At 47.9% G+C, this 15,043-nt stretch overlaps 1 protein-coding gene across 2 annotated transcripts in view; it reads right to left on the bottom strand.

Moving 5' to 3' along the window:
- The window catches only part of LOC126995604 (uncharacterized), a 101,418-nt gene that overhangs the window by 59,560 nt on the left and 26,815 nt on the right, over positions 1-15,043 (bottom strand). For both annotated transcript variants that reach the window (XM_050855302.1, XM_050855303.1), the window contains exons 4-5: positions 11,979-12,008; positions 9,539-9,640 (exon numbers count right to left, since the gene is read on the bottom strand). In XM_050855302.1, the coding sequence (XP_050711259.1) occupies positions 9,539-9,640; positions 11,979-12,008 (132 nt within the window). The remainder of the gene's footprint in view (positions 1-9,538; positions 9,641-11,978; positions 12,009-15,043) is intronic.

Below are 15,043 nucleotides of genomic sequence, written 5' to 3'. Positions count from 1 at the left end.
ATATATATATATAATTTCGAACAAGAAAGAGGAAGAAGCGTACAACAAGCGTTTATACTAATAAGCTGGATTGTCATAGCTTATAACCACATTTTACATCGTAAAAAAAATAATAATGATACTTCTCACGTTTCTTCGGCTGCATCCTTAAGAAGTATGTACAAGTTTATTCAGTTTGTATTATGTTCATGTTTATAGTCCTCCTCAGGTCTGCAGAAGAATTATCGACTGGACAAACACCTTAAATACCATAACTCAGCGGCGACTCCTCTGGTCCAACGCCTGCTAGATAGGAGGGAGCCCCGGCCCGTCCAGCCCCCAACCCCACCACCACACACCCGAGCACACCCACACCATATAGTGTTGCTTGCTCTATAGAGGACACCCCGACTCTCCCCACCTAACCATCGAGTACCACATTATACCGCCCCACACCCACACTGTGCACTGCCACACACCCCAGTGTACCTCCACACCCACTCCAAACACAATAATTTCCTAGGAGGAGGACGTCTCAGCTCCTCTCTCACAGCACACCACACCCTAATACACGCCCACACATCTCTCAACTCCCCAAAACACCCCACAACCATCACCCTATACCCTACCACTTACTAGACAGAGGAAGAGGACTCACCTCAACACTCAACAACACCAAGTACAACCCCACCCCGGCAACACACCCCATCCCCCCCCAAACACCCCATAAAACCATGTACACCCCCATACCCCACCACAACATCTCACAACACCAAGTATAACCCTATCCCCACCCCAACACCCCACAAAGCCCAGTACACTCCCCTCCTCCACTTGTGCCTCTTATCCAGCATCACAAACTAACAACAAGACGAAATCCTAGCCAGTTATCGGCGCCTCCTACGCGTCGGGAAAGCAATTAATGTGAATAATTTTAGTGTAATGGCCAAGATGAATCACGGCAGCACTAGGGGAGGAAATACATTATAGGCGGCGAATAATGAATGGCTCGTGTCTGCAGGTGTAAGAACAATGCTGCGTGCCTGTGTCGTCTCCTCCTCCTCCTCCCCACTCTTTTTTTGTCTTTCAATTGCTTTATTCATCCGTTCGCCTTTACGTGTCGTTTTCAAATCAGAGTCATTAATAATCTTATGACAAAAGGTACTAGCCGTGTTAATTTTCTGTTGCGGATCCTTAACCTTCACATTGTTCTCCGCCGCCGCCTCCTTACATCCCTACCCCCTCCGCCTATATACCACCACAAGCTCTCAATTACTAATTTAAGGACTTTAAAGGCATATAAGTCTTCCTTGCTCAACTTTCATCCTCTGATCCCTTTTATATTTTTTCTAACTTTAGTTTTACGAAATATATTATGGGTGAGCAGATAGATCCCAGTCTGATACTCCGAGCTGCGCCGCGCCGCGCCGCGCGGCTCAACGCCACGCAACGCCACACCACGCTACGCCACGCCACGCCACGCCATGCTGCGCCGCGCCTTGACGCCTCACAACGCTCATACACCTCCCCGACGGCGGCGGCGGTGGCGGCCCCTCTTAACTCTCAGGTCAGCCCCGCAACAACACAAACTGATGAAGTCAATATACAAACAAACAAGCTTCAAAACTCTCGAGATATTCATCGGAGAGACGACTGGTGTTCCTGAGGCGCCTCGTTGGGTCCACTTGTGTGTGTTTAGCCGACACTCGCCTCTACGAACATTACGTATTGGCGGAGGGAGGTCCCGTGGCGGGGCGGAGGGGCAAGGGTAGGGGGGCGGGCCGTGGATGGGAGGGGACTGAATGGGGAAGGATGCAAAACTTGTTGCTGTAAGAAAATGAATTATGAAATCGGCGAGAGGGTGACCCCGAGGGAAGGTCACGAAGCTGGGCGTGAGGGCTGTTTGGAATGGGCGGACTGAGGGCGGGAAGGAGGCGAAGAGGCAGCGAGGGCAAGGCAGGGAAGGTAGGCCGGCAGCCGCTTGTGAAGGATGTAGCGAGAGGGAAGCTCGTGACGGCGCTCCGTAGATCAAAATAAACTCGCTGGCAGGGTCCGGTGGGCAGGTATAATATATTAGGCACATTATTTGCTCAGATAAACTCTGGTTATGGCAGTCGGGGTGGGTGCCAGGAGGGCTTCCAGCTGGGCGTAGGGACCCCCCTCCGAGGCAGGCGCACCCCCCAAGGTGGCAACCCCGGGACGCCGGAGCCCCCGCGGCCCGGCCCGCCCGGCCCCCACTGCCACCCGGCACTCTCCCGCCCTTTATCCACGTGAAGTGACACGGCAGCGGCCTCGCTCCTAGGTCAGGGCGGGTCGGCTGGTTGAGAAAAACGGCGTGGGCTGGGCTTGCCGGCAGCAGCAGCACCTCCACCACCACGGGGGCGGCGGGGCAGCTGCGGCGGGTGGCGGGGCAGCAGTGACAGCACCACAATAGTATCTTGGCGACACTGGCCGGCCGCCCGCTGCGGTCGTCTGTGTCCTGCCCGGCCGCGTCCTCCGCCGCGCCGTCACGTCCTGCCCCCCGCCTGACCCTTCAGACTGCCATGCCACCCCTTCCCTCTGCCTAACCCGACCGACCCCTCCACCCCACTTCCCTGGCTTTCCTCTTGCCACCTCCCCTCGGGCTTATCACCTCGGCCCTTTGATGATGAATTCCCGAGATGTCCTCCCTCCGATCCCGACGTCCTGCCCGACATTAAGATCATCGTTACCCGCCCCAACAGGCCCATCGGGGTGGCGGGGCCCACTCCTGGAGGCTCGCTAATACAACGCGTGAGTAACTTAACATTCCCCTAGCTCTCCCTCGCTCCCCCATCGCCCCCCTCTCAACAACCTCCTCCCCCGTCAACGTGTGCCATAAAAGTCTTCGTTTCCCCGACTAACCGCATTCCGTGCCAAGGCAAGAATCGGTATGTCAGCATCAAGCATTCCGGAGACTACTTTTCCACCCCCGCCAAGGATAAAAAAAAAAGCCCCCCTACCACCTTCTGCGTCTCGGCCACAGAAGGAAGTTTTGCGGCATGGCTTAACACAACAGGACTCATTGGTCGCGCTCAGGACGCCTCAATATAACAAACGGACGTGCTGTTTGACGACCACTGCAGGAAAGGTACCATGACGAAGTTGGGATGGGAATATAATGTCCACGAGTCAAACCTTCCCATCAAAATCAAGCTAACTGGCGATTAATTACAACAGTCATAGCTTTATCTGCCCCAGAGGCCATTAACAACCCAGGAGAAAACGCTTTCAATAGCAAAATACTAAGGACGAATTAAGTCCGCATCCGTAACAATTCAAAATACAATCGCAACAAACACGAAGGAAGTTTATTGATGGCCGAGCAAATAGGCGCTTCTTCAACCCCTGATTATCCTCTTTATCGGGACAGAGACAGAAGGCGCAGCAAGTACAAAAGGGGGCGGCGGATGGGTGGCGTCATTTGCCATTATGAAATATACCTCTACCTCCGCCGCGTCTGTTCACTTGTTAGAAGCCTTATTTTGTTGGCTATTTTGTTTGGTGGTATGACGACAAGAATAATGCTCCTTCGTCTTTCTCCATTATTTTACTACTTCTTTTCTTCTTTCAATTTATGTTTTTTGAGTCTCCACTTCCTCCTTTTCTTAGTTTTCTTGTTTATTCTTCAGTTTCTTTCCTCCTCCTTCTCCTCCTCCTATATTTCACTCAACTGCAAGTCCTTCACATCTTTCCCTCTGTTATTTATTATTCTTTTATTCAACTCATCCTAATTAATTCTTCTTTATCTTAGAGGAGACATAATTCTCTCTCTCTCTCTCTCTCTCTCTCTCTCTCTCTCTCTCTCTCTCTCTCTCTCTCTCTCTCTCTCTCTCTCTCTCTCTCTCTCAAAACCCTCACCTCATCACCACGAAACACTAGGAAGCCACATTTTTTTCCTTACTTTTTTTCTTTCTTTTATTTTTAAGCAGCGTGCCTTTCCATGAAGCTTCTAATTGATAAGGGGAAAAAATACCGCTCGGTGTGTGTGTGGGGAGGTTGGGAGGGGATGGGGGAGGGGGACTGAAGGGGGTTTAGGGGGTAGGGAGGAGTTTGCTGGGTAAGGTCTCAGCTGGTGGCGGCGTGTGGCTCAGCGGCGGGTCGGCGATATGCACCACTAACGTCATTCTTGCTACATTATGGCGCATGGCTCGTCTCTGGCTCTCCTGTATGCGTGTGTGTGTGTGTGTGTGTGTGTGTGTGTGTGTGTGTGTGTGTGTGTGTGTGTGTGTGTGTGTGTGTGTGTGTGTGTGTGTGTGTGTGTGTGTGTGTGTGTGTGTGTGTGTGTGTGTGTGTGTGTGTGTGTGTGTGTGTGTGTGTCTTTGTCTCCACCCCCACCCCCCCCCCCCACAAACACACACACACACACACACACACACACACACACTAAAACCTACCAATAATCTTAAACCAATTACTTCACTTTTATGAGCGTTCCATATGCCTTAACACCCTCCTGAACGCCAAAACTCATTTAAGACAGACAACCACACCCACAGCCACGCCCACACGCACACGCACACACAGACACACGCGAACCAGCAAGAAACAAAGCCTCCCTCACCCGAAGATATTTCTGGCTTTCTGACGAGGAAGTGATACTGTCCTATACATCTCAGCAACATCATATGAGGGCCCCTTCACTCTACCTATAACATCACCCCAAGCACCACCGCCACCACCAGTTCAGTATCACCACCATTATACGTACTACAGTCTAGGATATGCAACCCCACCGCTATACCCTCATCATGCAGTTTTACGAGTCAAGGTTTGCTCTGTATACTTTCAAGAGACACGCCCACTTCTTCCACTTCTTAAGGACTTCCAGCCCCATTATCTATCAACGTAACATCTTAAACAACTTGCACAGGCACACGCACATGCACACACACGCACACGCACATACACACACACACAGAGGTAGTACATTGGTAGGTACACAGATATCACCCGTTACCTGTGAATTTACCTGCCGATGCTCGTACTACTTCAAGGTGTATTGCTGTAGTCTTAATCGAGCTTGACTTTTACACTAGCCAGGCTCTCAGGAACGCACGCCTCCGTCTTTCCCCCCGTCAAGAGTGGCGCCGCACTCCCCTCTTCCCCCGTCCTTTTACTTCCCATGCTCCCCCTTACCCCTCTCTCTCTCACAACCACCGCCACCACTATCTCCGCAACCACCACGGCAGCCAACAGAGACATCACAATCTTCCAGCCAAGCCGTAAAGGTGATGACACACTCGTCTTGGGGATAACACAATCAGCTACATATTGTTAAGCGACACATCCACCACCACCTACGCCTCCACCACCACCACCACCACCACCACGGGCTACGTCTTAATATACGTCTTCTACTTGCTATCTTGGTGCAGTCTGAGGTTGTTTACATTAGATTCCAAAGCAGGAGTCACTGGGAAATAATAAAAATGAGTGTACGTAGTTGGGTGTCTGCTTGGTATCTTTTGAGAGAGAGAGAGAGAGAGAGAGAGAGAGAGAGAGAGAGAGAGAGACTGATGGACGTGTGGGTGTGCAGCTGTGCTCTAAAATTAAAACTAGACACATGGTTGCGAAAACATTCCATCCGACTTTATCCTCAGGTGTGGGAACACATGCCACCGCTCAGGTGTTCAGGTGTTCTTGCCTCACCTTTACATCAACACTCGAAGCTAACACCAGAAGTCTACATATCATATACGTTTCCTAAGTCTACATTACTTCCTGATCTTATGACAACAATGACCGTAAATACATAAAGCCTTTCACGTCCCACCAATTTAACAGCAATAATAATAATAATAATAATAATAATAATAATAATAATAATAATAATAATAATAATAATAATAATAATAATAATAATAATAATAAAAATAATAATAATACAAGCGAGTAGTAGAAACAATTGTAGAACGAGAAATACTTGTAGTAGAAATAGTGAAAGTAGGCATTTTTTTACGCTCGGCCTCTGGCATCGGTAGGCTTTCTAAATGGGGCCTTGTGGTCAGCCCCAGCTTGTTAGTGGTGCGGGAAGTATTTTATAGTGACGCCATTCTTGCTTGGCTAATGCTGTCCCTTGAAGCTCAACTTGATCCCCTTGGAGTTTCGCTAAAGTCTAAGTTGACAGGTCGTCATCAGGACAGCATGTGGGCACAATGCGATGGTGAAAAATTGTCAGCTTGTATCGGTGGGCGGGATTAAACACGAGTCTCCCGACCATCCCCCCACAGCCACATCTAACACACTCTCTCTCTCTCTCTCTCTCTCTCTCTCTCTCTCTCTCTCTCTCTCTCTCTCTCTCTCTCTCTCTCTCACACACACACACACACCATGACCTCACCACCGCCGCGCCAACGCACTATCACCACCATTCCTCTCCAACACCATCAACGCCAATTATCCCCAGCAAAGACGTTAGCAGGTGTTGAGAGGCAAGGTAGAAGGAGACGCCCTAGCCCTGCCCCTGCCCCTGTCGCCCAACGCCCCCCCTACCCCCCCTGCCAACCACCCTATCACCAGAACTTGGGGAGGAGCCGTTTACAGGCGATTATTCCCTTTCATTAATCTATTTAGAGCCGCGTCAGACCAGATATGTCGCTCATACCACGGCCGGGAAATGAATGGATGCTGGCAATCGAGGAGCCATCACACGGGGAGGGTTTAATTGACATACCTGGACCCTCTCTGTCTCTCGCCTCCCTCCGCGCGTCCCCTCAACCCTCCCCCCAGCCCTTACCTTCAGTCCAGCCCGTCCCAGCCTCCTCGCCAACCCGTCAGGTGAGTGAGAGGAAGAAGGAAGGAAGAACACGATAGGACGGGACGGGACGGGGAGGAGAAAAGTAGAAAGACGAGGCAAACAGATTAATAGAAGGGAAAACGAAATAGAAAAAGGTAGAAAGGATAGATATAAACAGATACAGACGGGGGGAAGGAGAAACTAGGAAGAAGAGACAGACAGATTAAAAGTTTAAAGAGAAGCGAAAGAAAATTGATATATAAAAGAAAAAGAAAGGCTATAGAAAGAGACGAAATTAATGTTTACGAAAGAGGATAAAGAAAAAAAAATAGAAAGGACCATGGTGAGACTGGGAAGAAGAGAGAGAGAGAGAGAAAAACTAAGGCCAAATAAACGGATGCCTAAAAAACAACAAATAAAACGAGAATAGGAATAAAACAGGTATAAAAAGAGTGAGAGAAGAGGAGAGAGAAATTAGGAGACGATGGACGGCACGACGACAGGACCCACACGACTCGGAATTGATTGCCCGACGGAGGAAATAAAACGAGGAGAAAAAGAATACAGGAACATTTAAGTGAGAAAGGCCACGGGGGTAAAGGGGAAGGGACCGAGGAGGAGGAACCAGAAACAAAAGGACTGTGCAACGGCAAGACACAAGGACGAGGAATTGCTTTTATAATAGTAAACAAAATTCAAATAAAAAAATGCATTATCTCCTCCATACCTTTTTTAACAGTAAGCAAACTTCAGATAAAAAGAGTATATCTTCATTTCTTTTTTTTTTAATAGTAAACAAAATTCAAATAAAAAAAATCCAACATTGCCATCATTCCTTTTTTTTAATGGAAAACAAAATTCGAATTAAAAAAAAACTATCTCCCTTATATCCCTTTTCTCCCCTTCTCCATTTCCAACATATTTTTTCTTCATCACTTTTTTTCCTCCTTTCTTTATTTCGAAGGTTTAGTGATGCTGCCACTGGTACAACGCTTCAGCCTTGGTTCGAATCCTGGCCACGGCGAGCAGCTGACGCTGAGCCAAAAGCAGTCGTCCAGCCATACATTTTTCAAAGTCAATATATACAGGCATACGGAAAGGTAGGCTCAAGTTCGTGACGGTGGTGTTGGTATTGCGTTTCGGATGCTGAAAGGTGTTTAGAGTATGTGATGGATGGTTCAAACTGAGGCGCGTGACCGTATTTCCCATCTCCGTTTCTTTGACATTTGTTTTCACGGTGGCGGTCGGGGGACATCAGCAGTCACTTATTGCCGCAGCTGCCCCAGCTGCGGCAATAAGTGAGGCGTGAGTGCAATAAGTGACGCGCCTCAGTTTGAACCATCCATCACATACTTTAATCACCTTTCAGCATCCGAAATGCAATACCAACACCACCGTCACGAACTTGAGCCTACCTTTCCGTATGTATGATTACCTTTCAAAGTTCCAGGCCGGTATAAAGTGCGGTGTACAGGCTGAACAAAGACCACTATCATCCCCTCCACACACCCCACAAAAACATAAGGAAAAACAAAAGCCTCTCCCCTTATCCCCCGTGGGCACCACACGGCCGCTTCCTCCCCACCCCAATCACCAGGGCCGATCGTGGGGCGGCCAAACAAAAATGTCAATAATCACTCGATAACGGGACGCGTGTGTTATCGGGGCGATCTTGGGGGGGAGGAGGACCGGAGGAGGCGGAGGTAAAGGAAGAAAAGATAGAGAAGGAGAGGAGGGTGAAGAATGGAGAGGAGAGGACGGTGAAGAAAGAAAAGGAGAGGAAAGGAAAAGAGCAAAAGAAGATGAGAGTTGAAAACCAGTGAATGTAATGACAATTATGGAGGAAGAGATGAGGAGAACAAATAAATAAAAATAGATAAAAAAATATTAGTATGAGTGAACGAAAAGAATCACCAGGTATAGAAAAATAATAATATAGGATAGAACACACACACACACACACACACACACACACTACAGGGCGTCGTCCATCCCCTCCGGAGGATTCCTCTCCCTGTGGCGTTTAAATCTCTCCTCCAGTGTGTGTGTGTGTGTGTGTGTGTGTGTGTGTGTGTGTGTGCGCTCGCTCTCGCTCTCTCTCTCTCTCTCTCTCTCTCTCTCTCTCTCTCTCTCTCTCTCTCATACACACAGGGCAGCCAGCGCATATCATCAAGAGGTGGGTCTAGGTAGTTACGATGATACTGACAATGACGGAAAAAAAGAAAAAAAAATTACATCACAAAATTTAAATACCAACAACCAACAAACTAAAACTCATCGTCTGCAGTTAACGTGAGGGTTTCCATGCCACACAAGACCGATGTTACAAGATAATAAAGAACAATGATAATTACTGACGACCTTGATTTTTTTAACCCTAACGATACGATATAAAAACTGTGGGAAGAATTAAAAGGATGAATAATAGCAGAGGTGACGTCAAGGCTGAAGGGGGGAGGGGAAGTTAGGGAGGGAGTTGAGAAAAAAGTTGAACAATGAAAGGGAGAAATGGCAAAGAGGAAAGGAGGCCTATATAGGGAAGGGAAATAGGAAAGGATTACACAATAAGGGGGGTCGGACGTAAGAAGGAAAGAGAGCAGTGGGAAAAGGAACAGAGAACAGAAGACAATGGAGTGAGGAGCAAAATAAAATAAAATAAAAATAAATACAAGGGAAAGGAATGGGGGGAAAAAACTGGCCATTAGGAGGCAGAAGGAAAGAGTGCGAAGGTCAACCAACAGAGAGTAGAAACAATACACAAATCAAACAAATTACTAATAAAATAAGTAATCGTCAGCTTACCTTGTGTCGGGCGAGGCTCGGGTGGGTCTTGAGAAGTCGCAGGATTTCGTTGAAGTCACTCTTGGCGGCGGCGACCTGCCACTCCTGTCCCTCCGGCCCGTACTGTGGAAGCCCGAAAGTTGGGGTCTAGAAACTAATCCTACTTTTAACTTGTGCACTTTTGCTGTTTGGCTGACGATTGCATCCATTATAAACAGCCAATAAAAAAAAGTCATGATATGAATAAATATATCCCAAATAAAATTAAAGGAAATATCTATAAATGAATATTACCTTCGACACTACCTAAAGCACTTGAAAATAAATAAATGATCAGCAAATAACGGTCTGACTCGGCGGTGTGAAGCTGTGCCATGTTGTGCCTGCTGTCTCGTGTTCGTGTGTGCGTGTTCATGTGTGCGTGTTCGTGTGTGCGTGTGTGTTTGTTTGCCTGTCCCCATATGCTTGTTTGCTGCCTGCCTGACTGCCTACTCATCTACATACCTTTCTACCTCCCCATACCTACTTGCTGTATGCCTACCTGCCTTCCTGTCAACAAAACTACTCTCCTACATACTTGTTTGGTTGCTGCTTGTCTGCCTACTTACAACCTACATACATTCCTGCTTGCTACCTCCCTGCCTAATTTTCTACTTTACCCACTTTCCAACCCCACGTTCCTGCTTACTGCCAGTCTGCCTACCTGACTGCCAACTCAACTGTTCCTGGTGTTGCTGCTGCCTGAGTTCTGATAAGCAGTATGGCCATTCTTCAGCGCAAAGGGGTAAGGGGGATAGTGGGGAGGCGAGGCTGATAAGTCTTTTTTTTTCTTTAACGAAATTAGCCCTCGGAAAACAGTAACTTATTGTAGCTTAGTGTTGTGTGGTGTAGATTAGTTTTTTTGTGTGTGTTTATGTGTATGTAACTTTTTAAATAGAATAATAATATTTCCTTCAAGCCCTCAAGCTTTTGAAGGCCAAGGTGGAGGTCTTAGCAATAACTAATTCACGGGCGACAAGGAGTGACGGCGGCGAGGAAGCGTGTCAACAAGGGCGGCGTGTGTGTGTAGGGCAGCAAGCGGCGCCCAGACGATGCATACGGAGTCGACTGGTCCCTTGCGTCTATTTGCTTACCCCTTCCTCCCGCTTCTCCAGCTCCTCTCATCCTTGTGTAGAGCTTATTTTCTTCGATTTTTATTGGTGTGTGTGTGTGTGTGTGTGTGTGTGTGTGTGTGTGTGTGTGTGTGTGTGTGTGTGTTTCCTCCTGTTATGTGTCCCTCCTGTCCTTTCTTTTATCCTCATGTGTCCTCCCGCTATTTTCCCTATACTCGAGGCTGTGTGTGTTCCGTTCTGTTCTATCCCTGCCTTAAAAATTCACCTTTACCATTCTTCTACGTTGCATTCTCTGGTATAGTTTCTTTTATTCTTTCTAACTCTTATTCTTTCCTGTTTGGTTGTCCTTTATTTTATTCCCCTGTGTATGTGTCCTTTTATCCCAGCCGCGTGTCATCTCCCCCGAAGTCCCCAATTTGAGTTCCCTTCTTCCGTTCTTGTGTGGCTTTCCTCTCTTTTTTTTTTGTCCATTCCTCCAGTCCATCATTTTTACCCCTCCCGTCCTTCTGTCTTCTGTTATTCAGCCCCCTGTGCCCTCTCCTCCTTTCCTTGATTGTTATCTTTCGTTCGCCCTTCTATGTACCCGCATATTCTTGTTATTGTATCCCCTTCTCCCGCTATTTTGTTAAACTCTTCCAGTCCTAGTGTATTCATTCTTTAATCTTCTGTACACGTTTCTCCTTCCCTCGAGTGTTATCCACGGCCCAGGGTGTCCTCTTCCCATTTTGTGTCCTGCTCTTCACTTCTTCCTTTCTTCCTCGTGTCCCTTCAACGTCCAACCGGGTGCTTTCTCACCACCCTGCCTAATATTTCATCCGCCCTTGATTGTCTTTTCCTTTCATTAGTGTCTCCTCTTTCCCTTTTAATAAAACAGGAAGTCTTATGACCCTACACAGCACATGACAGCAAAACACAGCACAGCACAACACAGCATAGCCTAGGACACTGGGACGGCGGAACACGACCCGACTCACCACCCCTGCGGGACGCCTGGTTAATGACGGTTTTCTTTGTGATGAGCCGATAGTATGCATAGTTAGATGCGTAGATACTAGATATGTCAATACAGGAATGAATAAACAGCAAGGAATGGCTGAAGATAATAGATATGTCAATAGATGAAGCCATGAACAAACAGACAGACGTATGGGTGGCCAGCTATCGACAGTTACTCTATTAATAAACGACAGAAAAAAATCAGATGAATAGATAAGTAGCAACATATAACACGATATGCATATATGAATGGATGTCTGCCTGTCTATATATCCTGATGACTCGGCTATATGCATGTTTCCAGACGACGAAGAAACTGGGAATAATATTTGTTTATATAGTCCATTACTTACCGAAAGAATGGAAGTGGAGTCGTCATCATCCTGTATGGGAGAAATTAAGGATTAGGGTCATGGATAATAACAAAAGAAAGCTCATTAACCTGACTGCTTTCACTGCCATTATCAAACTACTCACCTCATTCATTTTTATTCAGGTACGAGACCTCAGTACATAAAACAAACCTACTTAATTCATAGTTAAAAAGCTATCAATAAAGAGAAAACGGGACGGCAATGCATTCCAGAACTGCATAACTAGATTACTTTGTTTATACACCATCAGAACAAGATTGATACATGAAAGGAAAAGGGATGTTGATTATTATAAAAGCAAATGTGATGGAACAAGAGCAACTTAGCATCCAGACAGTTGTGGGTTCCTAAAAGGCAAAACGTGATTATATTGCGTAGTAGACCTCCCGCATCTACTATATAATTTTTCTCTCTCTCTCTCTCTCTCTCTCTCTCTCTCTCTCTCTCTCTCTCTCTCTCTCTCTCTCTCTCTCTCTCTCTCTCTCTCTCTCTCTCTCTCTCTCTCTCTCTCTCTCATAATAAAACAAAAAGTTGTCACCGTGGATGCGCATAAACCAGTGCAAACATTGGTGGTACTTTCTCCCTAGAGGCACAGGGGTGAAGCAGGACGAGGGGGAAAAGGGGGAAAGCAGGAAAGGGAGGTAAAGGGCAGTGAAAGGTTGTTGTTGCTGTTGTTATTGTAGCTGTTGTTGAAATCTAAAACAAAATTATCCTCCTAATCCTCCTCCTCGGTACAAAATAAAATATACAGGCGATACAACCAAACTACACTAAACTAACCGCTCCTCCCTAGCCCAGTTCAGTTCACCCCCAGCCTAAATTTGTAGTCCACCCAGCAGGTCAGCCTACTATCACAGCCCACCCAGAATGTCAACTTTTCACGCCAAGCCAGACGACGACCGCTTTTCACGAGATTATAATGCAGGCGGCCGAGAGATATCACGTCGGGCTGTGGTGGTGGGTCTGTCAGTCAAGAGGCAGCGAGTTTGGGGTGGCTGGAAGGCTGGGTGATGGCTGGAGGATGGTTGGGTGATGGCTGGTTTACCTTACCTCACCCCACCTCACCTCACCCATCACCGCCACTACCACGACAACCTGCCACGGTGGAGCCACGTCAGGCCGCGGAATAAGTGTGTGTGGTCGAGGGGTGGGAATAGGTGTAGAGAGTGGCGTCAATAATGGATGAATCTAGTCCGTCCCCGTCGCTCGCCCGCTTTGTTTCCTCAGCTGAGGTGTCTGTCTGGCCAAGCTCCCTCTCTCTTCCCTTCCCCTCTCTCCCCTCCTTCCTTCCTCTCTCACAATTCTTATTTTGTTTCCCCCTTCTGTGGGGTTCTACACACACACACAACAAACTACTACAGCGCTATCCAACCCTCCCCTCTTTTGCCATCCTCCCATGTTCTCTCTCTCTCTCTCTCTCTCTCTCTCTCTCTCTCTCTCTCTCTCTCTCTCTCTCTCTCTCTCATTTTTTTCTCTCTGGTATGCCTTTATATCAGTTTTATCTCCTCTTACTCTTGCAGGTACTAGCCAAACCATAGCTACCTCTCACCTAACACCATAACATTATCCCACTTCCCATGGTTGGCTAATTTTCTTGTCTGTTCACCCCCCCTCCCCCCGCACAGAGAGAGAGAGAGAGAGAGAGAGAGAGAGAGAGAGAGAGAGAGAGAGAGAGAGAGAGAGAGAGAGAGAGAGAGAGAGAGAGAGAGCACGCATTCTCCAATGTTTCCCAAAGTTCAGCAGGGATCCACTTTATATCCGCGAGAGCCGAGGTCAGAGGGGAAAGGTGCGCCGCTCTATGGGAGTTACGCATACACGCGCGGCCATCCATGATTGATGACGCAGCTGAGCGCCACAACGCGGCCACGACTCCACCAGGTCACCAGAGGCAGCCACTGGTCTCTGCCCTCCTCGGACGAGTGGCAAAGCTTAGTTCTATTAAGTCCCTTGCGTGCGACTGACACATTGATTCTTTTGATACATTATGAAAAAAAAAAAAAAAAAAAAAATCTATAAATCCATTTTTTTTTTCTTCGATGCTGCGATCGCGCTCGCATGCATATATTCCCGGGGCGCAAACCACCCCCTGACTCGCTGGCGCGCCGCTTTGGTCCCCGCGGCCGAGGACGCCGCTTGTGCAAGGGGTCTGTACGACACGAATTCTCGACGTTCTGGCCCGGATAACAAGGGACTTCAATTCAGGATACAACATTCTGATTTAGACAACTGCTTATAAAATGTCTACTAAAGATTAGGTGTAAGGATATCTTGAGCGTGGGTTGGGCGTTGCGGCGGGCGGTGACTGGCTGGTAGGTGCCAGGCTTGTCACCGCAGCACGGCCCGGCGCGGCGATGCTCGTTCCGGTTTATGTAACGAGTCACCTGTAGTCAGCCTGCCCCCTCTCCCCCTTCCTGTCCCTCGTGGCGGGCGGGGCTGAGACAGACCACACACGGCATCACCCAATTATTCTCAGTATCATTTGTTAACAATGACTTAACGGCGTGGCAAACCAGAGGGGAAAAATGGGTAAATTTTATATATATATATATATATATATATATATATATATATATATATATATATATATATATATATATATATAATGTGTGTGTGTGTGTGTGTGTGTACTTGAGAGGTGACAGGCTGGCGGGGATGAGGCGTGTTATCTAGGGGCGAGCCAGGAGAGGCAGCAAGGCAGGTGTTGAGGCACCGTGCGGGCACCGGCGCGAGCTACCTGCTGCTAACAAATGGTTCGGCCATTTGAGGGGCGGCCAAGTAAGGCAACAGGTGGGGCGAGGCTCTTGCTCACCTGTACACGAGACGGGGAGGCGCGGTATGCATCAGGTTAGGGGAGAAAACAAGCGGGGCGGATAGAGGTGGAGCGGGATTACTGCCAAGTGCGTCACGGAGGGAAGAATGCAGACTAATAAACGTGTGGACAACGGGCAAGGCCATGCATGCACAGCCTCGTGTGCCACTGCTAACTGTGAATGAACGGCTGCCGCATATGAATATCTGATAACAACATGCACTGTGACCACTAA

The sequence above is a fragment of the Eriocheir sinensis genome, chromosome 8 (assembly GCF_024679095.1).
Source record: "Eriocheir sinensis breed Jianghai 21 chromosome 8, ASM2467909v1, whole genome shotgun sequence".
Taxonomy (NCBI): Eukaryota; Metazoa; Arthropoda; class Malacostraca; order Decapoda; family Varunidae; genus Eriocheir; species Eriocheir sinensis.
The sequence above is the reverse complement of the archived record's forward strand: the minus strand, read 5'-3'. Positions and strand labels throughout refer to the sequence as shown.